General features: G+C 37.0%; 1 protein-coding gene across 3 annotated transcripts in view; it reads left to right on the forward strand.

Moving 5' to 3' along the window:
• The window catches only part of fanca.L (FA complementation group A L homeolog), a 43,039-nt gene extending 31,470 nt beyond the window's left edge, over positions 1-11,569 (forward strand). The window contains exons 32-43 of one of the 3 annotated variants that reach the window (XM_041589403.1): positions 1,010-1,161; positions 3,411-3,516; positions 3,734-3,793; positions 4,280-4,384; positions 4,468-4,580; positions 7,067-7,211; positions 8,081-8,137; positions 8,245-8,353; positions 8,670-8,745; positions 8,933-9,071; positions 10,015-10,107; positions 11,219-11,569. In XM_041589403.1, the coding sequence (XP_041445337.1) occupies positions 1,010-1,161; positions 3,411-3,516; positions 3,734-3,793; positions 4,280-4,384; positions 4,468-4,580; positions 7,067-7,211; positions 8,081-8,137; positions 8,245-8,353; positions 8,670-8,745; positions 8,933-9,071; positions 10,015-10,107; positions 11,219-11,326 (1,263 nt within the window). In that variant the 3' untranslated portion in view covers positions 11,327-11,569. 3 annotated transcript variants of the gene reach the window in all.
• The last annotated feature ends 321 nt before the right edge of the window (positions 11,570-11,890 follow it).

Raw genomic sequence — 11,890 nt, forward strand, 5'->3', positions numbered from 1 at the left:
ATACATGGTATAAATATTTGTTGGCTAATGTTCTGAAAATACATTTGGCCTCAAAAGACTATCCAGTCTTTTCTGAAATACTTAAAGAGATACTGAAACCAGAAATTAAACCTTTTTTACATCTATCATAACTTTGTCTTTGCATGCTGTTTATAATTTTGTCATAAAAGTATTTGCCCTATGCTTTTACATTACCTGTCTGATCCCCCATGTTCCATTATGAGAGTTCTGCCATATTTGAGCTTCAGTAGTTTGGCAAAACAGGAATTTCAAGTAACAATTACTTATAAAAGCAGCCCTATAAGTTAAAAATCATCAACGTGACCTATAGGTAACTTTTGATGCACATTAATGAAGAATCATTTTTTTGTGTCGGTATCACTTTAAGTACAACAAATCAGCTCAAATTTTATGCTCAGCGATGATCACAATTTGTCTGGTCTGACTGAGGAGGCAAAGGGGAGGTGGTTGACACAGATCTGCCTTGGTTTCTCCTGCATGCTATCACTAATAAATATACAGGCACTTAAACAAGAGAGAAGTGTTTTTTGTATTAAGTTTATAGACTTTATAGTGCTACATACCTATGTATTTATACAATGTCCAAAACCCTGTAGTTGTGGAGAGATGCTTAGGAAAAATTGTCTCAAAACAAAACCCATAGACATGTCAAATACATTTTAATTCATCTTTGTTTTTAATTTTTTTTATCAGCAAGTCTAGAGTACATGGCTATGGGTGTATATGTTTTGCAAAGAGAATACTTGCCAGACTAGCAAGGCAAAATTTGCAGTTTGTAGTGGGTGGGCGAGCACAATAACAGCACAAGACCAGGGTTCAGACACAAGTATTAGAAAAAAAACTCAAAAGTATTCTAACTTTTTTGGAGTAGGACTGCATTCTAGGACATGAAGGTAGAAGGAGTAATGTATTTATTTTTAGTTTTTAAAAGAGCATTGCAGATGTGATTTTATTTTATATTTCTTTCTGATGGATAACTTTTGCCTAGGAACTGATTTGTGATATAGTGACGTCACATCACCAGAAAGGACGCAGACATTTCTTTTTTGCCATATTTTATCAGCGGCTGGAATTACACAAGGGCAAAAAGGAATTAAGCAACCATCTATCAAAACAAGGAGTATTGGAGATGTGCTGCAGGTATGGTTTGATGCCATGATTTTTGTGTAGCAATTACAATGAAACCATTTAATTGATATTACTGAAGGACATCTTTAATGTATAACTGAGAATGTGACATTAGCCATATTATGAGACCTGTGTTGTTAATTACATCAACTTTTTGCATTATTATTATTATTATTATTTGCTTGCTTGTGTATCCTTATGTTTTTAATATACCTGTAAGTATCAGTGTTTACATATATACATTAGTGACTCTCCCTTCTTGATATGCAATTTAAGGTTGATTTTTCATCCCCACAGGCAATAGAAGTAAGAAAACTCTTCTCCCTAAGATTTTTTCCTAACTTTTTTTGTTTTTTTGTTGGTGTCAAGTTATTACTTCACTAAACTGAAAACCTAAAAGTTAGGTCTGTCTCTGTTTGGGGGCAAACTTAAAGGGGTGGTGCAAATTGTCTCAGAATATCATTCTCTACATCATACTAACAGTTAATTTAAAGGTGAACATTTTAAGCAAAATGTTTTTTGTTTTGGAATGCTCATACTATAGTGGATGCCAAAGAACATTTTGAGCAGTGTGGATATTGACTCTAATAGAACAAGTTTCCAGTCAAAATAACTTTCTTACAGGTGCCAAAAGCTAGTCAATGGCAGTAGTCAATCCAGTACCTTATTTTGAGAAGGGTGATGATTTTAATTATCCCACTGTAACACTTGATGACACTGAGCCTGTTTCATTTGGAGGGCAAGGTTCAGTAGTAGGCATGAAAGATGTTGAACTGTATTTAGTTATATGTTCCTATTCTTTACTAATGTCCTCTGTGAAAGTTTAATCTGGCATTCTGAGAGAATGCAGTAAACAGGAAGGTACTTAGATTCCCACATGATCTTTGTATAGAAATGAGGGGTGTTGTAACTTTCTCCTTATGATGAAGAGATCAGTTTGATCCTGGCAGGTGGTCTTTGCAAATGGAGCAAAGTTTTTGAATTCTGTTAGTACAGGTGAAAATGCTCTTTAAATCTTATTTAGGCAGACTCAGAATAGCCATGCTCCCCAGTGATGTCACACCATGTGCCCTGGCTGCTAAAGAGTATTATAGCAGGGTTGTGGAGGTATAAAGGAATGCTGTAACCTGCCAGGTGGAGACATTAGTGGCATAAACAAAACCAAAACTGCAAACAATAATTAGGAAACGGTATATATTTTTGTTGTTTAATGTTAGGGGCATTATCAGAATTTGCAGACTCTGGATTTACTGCTGTTGCTTATAAAGGAATAGTTCAGCGTAAAAACAACTGTGTGAATAGGCTGTGCAAAATAAAAATGTAATGTATGAAGGCTGGAGTGACTGGATGTCTAAAATAATAGCCAGAACACTACTTCCTGCAGCTCTTTAACTCTGAGTTAGTCAGGGACTTTAAGAGGGCCACCCGGGACATAACTGTTCAGTTTGCAATTGATCCTTAGCATGCAGCTCAGATTCGAAAGAAAGCAGTTATGACCCATTTGCCCCCCCCCCAAGTCACTGATTGGTTACTGCCTGGTAACCAATCAGAGGAAACCAAGTGAGCTGTAAAGCAGGAAGTAGTGTTCTGGCTATTATGTTAAACATCCAGTCACTCCAGCCTTTTTGGCTAACTAACTATATTTAAAAGATGTATTTTTACAGCCTATTTACCAAGTTTTTATTTTTTATATGGAACAATTCCTTTAAAACCATAATTTTGCATTCAATGACATACTGAAATCACTTATTCTCATATATCTTATGTTTTTAATGTTTTGGTAAGCATATTTCACTGGATTTAAAGACATACATTCAGGGTGTTTAGGGAGAGATCACATATTGTGTTTTCCTCACGAGGCTTACAGAAAAACCTGAAACTCGATGAAGGTATAGATAACATGAGTGCCCTTTGAATCATAAGCTTGGATCCACCTAGCATATAGCAATTTAAGGTGCACTATGGCCATGGGTTACCATCCTGCTGAGCACCTGAATGTTCTTAAAAAGCAGATCCAGAAAATGGCAGAAGGGGAGATGCTTTAATGGCTTTACTTCACATTGTATATATCTGCACAAAAAGGAAACTTTTCTGTTTTCTTCCTTTTAATCTATTCTTTCTGTCCTATAATGGGGAATTGTTGGTTCACATATTAATTTATACTGTCTTCAATTCCTGTTTAAAGCAAAATTAATAGTAGATGCATTTTAATGATTCCTTTTCCTGGTCCCTGACATAATGGCTTTGGGTCACTTTTACAGGATTCTTCTTGGACTTCCCCCTCTCTTTCTGATTAACACTCCATCTGAAAAAGGCATTCGTACCCTTGGCTCAGAGGATTTCTGGCAATTTGTAAATAAGGAATTGGTAAGTAAGGAGAAACTTCAAGTTGTGATTGTTCACAACTGATAATAATGTGCGGTTTATATCATCACAACTCAAAGTACAACTCAAAGCCACCATCTGTAGTTGTGCAGCTACCTGCTGAGTATACTCTACACTGACTGTATTGTACTTAGTAAATATTTTTGTAACTAAATATGATTATTTATGATCTTATAGGAAGTTTTTATTTCTGTTTCAGAAAAACCTTGGGCCTCGAGGTTATGCCTTACCATACAACATCACAGCCCACTTTTTTAGGGTAAGGTTTTTGTGCAAGCCTACTTTAGCAATACATTTAAATGCATTTATAGCAACAATCTCTTGTAAATGTAGGTATTGTACAAATATCTAGTAGTCATACAATGAAACACCATACTAATTTAACAGAATCACGTTAGTATTTTGAAGTATCTGAGGAATGTCTGTTTCTCTACCATTTCGTTTTGGTTGTATTTTTAACTTTCTCACCTCAGAGCAAATGAGTACTGAGAGGCTTTTAACTTCTAGAAGAGAATTAAGACTGGAGGTCAAGTGGAATTTACTATGAATCTGCAAATTTACCGTCCGTTATCAGCAGAAATTTACTCGAGATATTATTTGAGTATTTTTCCTGCAATTGGAATTAAAAAGCTCATTTGGTTTAATTAACCTTGTATTTCTCAAACATGGACTAATCTTAATTGTTATCCATTATAGCCACAGAGGAAAGACTTTTAATTTTAACAGTATTTTCTCACTTATATAGGGTGTTATCAGTGCCAGCGTACAGTGTAAAGATTCTTCTGAAGCAGTGAATTCCATTCTTTCTGCAACCTATTCCACATGTCCAGCCCTCCTAATCTCAGCTGCAGTATGTTAACCTGTACAAAGATAAAATAGGTCATTTGTTTTATACAAGCCAATATCATTCAATGTTTATTTCCTTCCATGTAGGTTGGGTGGCCTCAGCTGGATCCAGTTTTGAGAAGCCAGTGGTGCTCTCTTTTTGGGGTAGATTTACCTAAGGAGCTTAGAACACTGAGGGAACAGCAAGCATCTGTAGATAGGTAAGATATTTAATGACTGCTTAATACAAGGGTTTATTATAAAAGCACAAACCTAATCTCTTGTAAATTGCCATGGAACTTTCAAAGTTACAGATATAGTAATAGCAATGCCAAAATTGGTGTACTCAAAATATAAAGTATGTGCCCAGGTGCTGTGATAGTATTGATAAAGTCCAGTGATACAATCCATTAGTGACAATTGATTTCAACAAAATATATGAAAGTCAGCACCAATAAAAAAAAGATATTGCGTGAACTGTTGCACAAAAAAAAATAAATATATATATATATTTTTTTTTCTCAAAAGTGAATTTTACTAGATACATTGTGTTCCCTATTACAAAATCAGTGTTATCAGAATGAATTGTTTATGTAGGTATCCTATTAGGTTGTTTTAAGGTGTAGAGTAGCTGTGTGGTAGCATAATTGGATGTGAGCACATTTATATGTTGCACTTTGCAAAATGTCCGTTAAATCTACTGCCAAAGTCGAAGTAACGTCTTTACCCTTTGCATGTAAGACTGCAGATCGATGAATTGCTTTTGTTGATTTACCTATAGGGTTTTGCCCTGTCTATTTTGGTGCTAGAAGCAAAGTCTGCCAGGCCGTTAGGTAAGGTGGATGTTGCAGTCTCCATAGGTTAAATAGTGGGACACATGGTCCATTTGGGGTCAGTGAGCAGATGTGGGATAGCTATGCTGCTAAGTATAACATATGAAAGTCCGGGAGTGCTACTCCACCTTTCTGACTTGGACATATCAGAAGTGACATCCCAATTCTATGCCTTCCTTTGCCCCATATGAACTCCCATATTTGGGTTTCCAGCTTTTTAAAGAAAGCTTTTGGGGGCATTGTAGGGGAGAGCCACAGCATATATAAAACTTTAGGTTGCACAAACATTTTTATGAGGTGTATCCGACCAGCTGGTCCCACTGGGAGGTTACTCCAGGCCTCAAATTTTCTTTTTTACCCATTTAAGCAAGGAGGCTATAGCTCTCACACGTCTGCTCACATACAGCACCAAGCCATGCCCCCCCGTCCCATGTACATTTATGACTTTGCAAAAGAAAGACCTTTTTGAAGAGCCTTTTCAGGACTTTCTAGTACCGTATATACTCGAGTAGAAGCTGAGTTTTTCAGCACCCAAAATGTGCTGAAAAAGTTAACCTCGGCTTATACTCGAGTCACTTCCTACCCGACCCGCATCTCCCCGGTACCTCTGCAGTCCTGCGGGGACTCATGCTATTGGCGAGCTGTGGCCAAGTAAGTGGCTGGTGTTCTGGGCCAGGGATAGGGATAGGGGGCAGGCTTCTGGAGATCCAGATGCTCCAACGCAGAGGCAGGTTTATCCCTCCGCTCGCATGTGGAGTGGGCTGAGCCTGTGAGCGAGCGAGCTTGTGAATGTCTCATTGCCTTATCTGGCTGTGTATGGTGCAGCACTTGCCCGACCCTTGCTGTATGTTTGTATGTATGTGTATGTAATGTGTGTATGTAATGTATGTATGTGTATGTAATGTATGTATGTGTATGTAATGTATGTATGTGTATGTAAATGTAATGTTTTTATGTATATATGTATGTAATGTATGTATACCCTTACAACAACAAGTGCGGGCAGCACAGAGCTGTGACTGCAGCCTCTTCGGACCAGTGCCTTCTGAAGATGTCCTAAAATGCATTTCTCACCCCTCGACTTATACTCGAGTCAATACGCTTTACAAGTTGTTGTAGGTAAAATTAGGTACCTCGGCTTATACTTGGGTCGGCTTATACTCGAGTATATACGGTAATCTAGTCTGCTGCAGTTTTGGTAAAAGAGATCATGCCCACAACCAAATCTGTAGGACTTTAACTGTAATACTGTACTTCCATGTGTATGCATTTTCACATTGGTGTCACAAGTGTTTACAGAGAATGTAAAATAAACGGTTCTCATTTGCTGCACATAAGGAGCATTTGTGTCCTGACCCACGTGTCCAGCTTTTAAATAGCTAAAGCAGATCCTGACAGCCTACTAAAAAAAAGTAGGGTAAAGGCATTGTGTTAATTATGTTCGAAACTGACCAGTAAATAGTAGCTAATTTGCTTCATTTGGACACAATTAATGCCATTTACCAAAGAATTGGCTGTATAAGGTCACATAGATGGGTCTGAATGATTTTTTTGTGCTTGATCAATTTGCTAATTAAGAATAAAATGTAGCACTATCCATAATAACATATATGGAACATATCTTTACAATCTGTACAGCTGATTAGCCAACTTTTGGGGACTAAACCTATGTGTGCTGATAGTAGAGCAAAAGTATATCCTTCTGGCCAAATGTACTTTCTTACTGAACCGCAGTATTCATCATTGGGCCCAGTGATACATTTTGTATAACTGACTGACTGAATTACTCTTAGAAAATGTTTTGCTAAATTGTCATCTGATTATTTCACATACCATGATTTATTTAGAGACAAAACTACACTTTGTATCCACAGCTGCCTTTCTCAGGGAGAAAAACTGTCCCTCTCTTGTACCCCCTGGCTATCTGCTGCATTTCTTTATTCTACAGTCCAGAGGAAAAAACTTCCATGCAGTCGAATGCTTGAAATTCTTGATGGTTTGAGCTCAAACTTCAGTATGGTGAGCTTAATTAATTTATTGTTTTAATGAATTTTATTTCAGTGACTTCAAAACAATTAACCTCTGGTAGTAAAATACTGATGGGTTCTTCTACAATTTTCACCAATAGTGTAGCTCTTCATCCTCTCTACTTAATATATTTTCATTACAAATTCTTCCTATATTTCCCTCATTTAGCAAAGCTGTTCCTTTCTGTGAACATGTGACTTTAGTGATTCTCTACAAGAGAATGGATATCCCATTGTTTGATTTGCTTCTGATCTGAGCACTTTTGTGATTTACATTCATTTATTATTTTAGTGGTCTCCAAGATATTATCAGTTTTAGACTGTAAACCCTAGAGTTGCGGACCCTCTGAATGCTGGTGATCTAAAAAGCTTGCTACTTGTTGTCTAAAACTGCTGCTTTCTCAGAAACTACTAAAAATAAAAAATATGTACATTAGAAAAGTGCTCAAATCCTCCTAATAGATACGAGAATGGGATGTCACTAAAGTCACATATGTTCACAGACAGGGGCTGCTTGGCTAAATGAGGGATTTACAGGAAAAATTTGTAATGAACAACCGCATATCAAGAGCCCTATTTACAAAGCGTGTAAGTAGTATAGAGGTGCTCTAAGAACATTTACATTATTTTTCTATGTGGGGTTTCCTTCCCTCATTGTTGCAAAGAGTTTCCAGTTGCCCTGGCAGCAACATGCATTTTCTTATGTATCACTATATTGCAACAAGTGAGTAATTCTCAGTCATACAAATATACTGAATTAGTAGTTAATCTTGATAGGAGGTAATATCCATGTGTATTGTATCTTGTATTAAATGAGGCACTAAAATATTTTTTTTTTTTTTTCGTTTTTGTATTTTACAGGTACTTATATCCCTCCTTTTCTTTTCAGTAATGGATATAATTTACATGTTTCTTAAGGTGAATATGCTGTTATTTTTTCAAGATTCAGTTTCAATATACTAATCATAATTCAAAGCATCTCATGAAAATATTTCATATGTTGTGCTCTTTTTTCTTATTTACAGGATGGAAGGAAACACAAGGATTTGCTGGAAAACTGTGTGCACATTATTCACTGTTTAGAGCAGAAAGGAGAAACCTGGGTGTGGCTGTTCCAGATGACAGATGAAAGGAGTATGTAGGAATGTCAGGGACTTGGAGTAGGATTCAATCGTAGTAATGGTTCTCAAACTCTGGGGTTGGCTTTTTAGTAGAACCCAAAACAGAAAAATAGAACAACCAACTTTGGCCCACCCCTGATCACCCAGGGTAGTGCAAGGGATGCCTGGGACATGAAAGAAAAAAAAAGTAAAAAGTAAATTACCCCAAATCACTCCAAGGATGTGCTGGGGCAATTGGCAATCTCCCCAATGAATACCCATCTCCTTTAAACCTAAATCTTCAGACCAAAATGGCAGATGTTACTGACAATAATTTTGTCTCACTGCAGAGCCTGAACTAGGTCTCCATCTTCACAGAGCAGCATCAGATGTATTTCTTAATCTTATGCCATTTGCTTTCTTCTGGTGAGTTGAAGCCTTTAAAGGTTTTTGAGTGTGAAAAATATTCATGTGACTGCTTTTCTTTAGTGCATGTTGTGTTTATCAATTAACCAGCTCATAAACAAAGGCTAAATGGTGTAATTATAGATTCTTATTGACCATGAACACTTCTGCTTGGGTTTTTAGTTTTATTACAAATTCTTTGTTTCAGGCTTGTCCCTTCACTTCAACTGGAACAGGTAGTCCAGCAGCAAGATTTCCTCGTTATTGCACTGGACATGTACCACAAGTTTCTTCAGCTCTTTGTTGATGGAAGTCCTCTCTCCAGCTTGTCAGCGAAATCCCACCATGTAAGACTTACTGATTCTTTTTCTGGGAAGTGTGCTATATTAGGGTCATTGAGACCTGGAGAATAGCATCCTAAACAGGCAAGGTTTAAAGGGTTTGTTCATCTTCTAAACATGTTTTTCAGTTCAGTTGTTTACGGATTGTTCACCAGAAATATAAACATTTTTCAATTCCTTTCCATTTTTTTTCCTGTTTTTCCATTTAAAGTTCCTGTCTCTGGTGTTTGTCTGGCAGCTCAGTAATTCAGGTGCAGATGCTGAACTGTTTTTGCTACATTAGTTGATATATCAGGTGCAGATGCTGAACTGTTTTTGCTACATTAGTTGATATATTTCTCAGCAGCATCTGTGGAACATTAGTAACTATTTATCAGCTGCTTTTAATGAAAGGGATTCAGCTCCTCAGAGCCAAAGACAAGAAATAAAAAAAAGTTGGCAACCCCCCCTCCTAGAGCTGCTTTAGAAAGACGTAAGATGAAAAATTTAAACTTTACACTTAAATATTTGAAAAAAAATGTTCACAAATAGAAAGTAGTTGGAAAAAGTCTTTATTTTTAGTGAACTATCTGAAAGCAACTGAGCTGAAAAAAGGAAGGTGTTGGAAGGTGAAAAAACCTTCTCTTGCAATTATTGCATGTAAAATCAGTTACATCACACAAAGTCAGTTTCCATAACACTTCAGAGAAGAAGAGGGGTATGTTCAGGATGAGATTTTTTTACGAGTTGGACTAATTATACAGAATATGGCAACTGCCGATAGACTAAAAACAATCATAATCCACTTTGATTTTGAAGGTGCAAAGAAGTGTCATTATATAACGTGATTCTACTATAACTGTTGTAATATAAGGAATGTAAATATAATTAATTTGTTTTATGTTATATCTGCATCTTGGAGTAAGTTAGACCTAAAGATCATGATTTTTTTTTTTAATTTCCTCTGTAGCTTGATTCTCATGATGTCTTTACCTGTGGCCGCCAGTTCTTACTGTGCTGTGTTCCTAAGTGCCAAAAGCCCAACTCTGCCATCCTGAAGAAGGTTTATCATTTAATTATTTCTTTATACCATACTGCTGTCTTTGTAGATTATCTGCTAATTAGCTTCCAAACCTTGTGTGCCAATCCACCACTCCAAACATTTGTGATTGTCACTTATATGTCTAGTGTATCAGCTACTTGATTTTCTTTACCATTTTGATTTGCCATATTTTCAGTTTTGAGTACTGGCAGATCATAAGCCAATTACAGATCAACAGTGATGTGTCCTCCGCACACAAATGGAAACTCAGCAGGTTGGGATTGCTGGGGCAAAGTCTGAGAGACTTGTGTATCTATAGTAATAATTCATATCAACTGGACTTGCTGTATTTTCTTTTTCCTTGAAGACATTTTGCAAGTCATCCAATTGGCTTTCTCAATTCAGATTCTGAATTGAGAAAGCCAGTCGGATGACTAGCGAAACGTCTTCAAGGAAAAAAAAAAATATAGCAAGTCTAGTTGATTTTACTTATTACTATAGATATACCATGCCCTGGATGAATTAGAACCTTTCCACACATAAGTCTTGTGGTTTGACACAGTGTTCAAGGAACAGTAACATCGCAAAATTAGTGTTTTGAACATATAATGCAGTGTTGCTCTGCACTAGTAAAACTGCTGTGTTTGCTTCAGAAACACTGCTATTGTTTATATAAATAAGCTGCTGTGGAACAATGGGGGCAGCCATTCAAAGAAGAAAAGGCTCCGGTTACACAGCAGATAACAGATAAGCTCTGTAGAACATAATGGTATTATCTGTTATCCACTATTTAACCTGTGCCATATAGCCTTTTTTCAATTTCTTCCATTGCTACACAGCAGCTTGTTTATATGAACTATTGTAGTTTTTCTGAAGCAAACAAGTTTTACCAGTGCAGGACAAAAGTATGTGATATTTCCATTACTTTAAAACGTTTGGTGTTACTGTTCCTTTAAACTGCTAGAGAAGCTGTCCATCCAGCCTTGTTGGTAATTGGCTTATTGAGAAAGCTTTGGTTTAGCTAATCTGTAGTGTGTCTTAGATATAGGAGATAGAAGAGTAATTTTTTTAATTTAATAAACCATTCCTATAACATCACCTGAACATAACCTTTGCTTGTTTTCTGTGTCAGATGTTAGAATCATGGGAGGAGCATGACCCTGAGCTGGCTGCAGTTTTGACACGTTCTTTCAAGGCCCCAGATGACTATGATGATCTGTTCTTTGAGCCTGTCTTTTAACGGATCATTTGCTTCCTGATCAGGCAGGAGGAACATAATTTATTTTCCTAACGGTCGAATGAAAATGTAGTATTTAAATTTGTAAAAACAAAAAAAAAAAAACAGAACTTTATCTCTAAGAAAACCCATCGGGTGTATGTTATAGATGGCTAATAATATCTAGGATGGCTATCGACTCTAATGTGCATTATACAGTCTTGAAAGTAGTTCGGATTAAGCATAAAAATAAAACCTCAGGAGTCTCTTTGCCATTGAATCGAGTCTGTTTTATCCTTAAGGGTCTGACCACGCCAGTCGCCAGGCGACAAATCTCCTCTTCTCCACGGCGACTAATCTCCCCGATCTGCCTTCCGCCGGCTAAAATGAAAATCGCCTGAGGGCAGGCACTCGGAGCGCTTAGTTTTCCGAAGTCACCCGAAGTTTCCTCTTGAGGCAATTACGGGCGACTTTGTAAAATGAAGTGCTCCAAGTGCCTGCTCCCAGGCGATTTTCATTTTAGCCGGCGGAAGGCAGATCGGGGAGATTAGTCGTCATGAAAAAGAGGAGATTTGTCGCCTGACGATT

Source organism: Xenopus laevis, chromosome 4L (assembly GCF_017654675.1).
Source record: "Xenopus laevis strain J_2021 chromosome 4L, Xenopus_laevis_v10.1, whole genome shotgun sequence".
In the NCBI taxonomy this organism is placed as follows: domain Eukaryota; kingdom Metazoa; phylum Chordata; class Amphibia; order Anura; family Pipidae; genus Xenopus; species Xenopus laevis.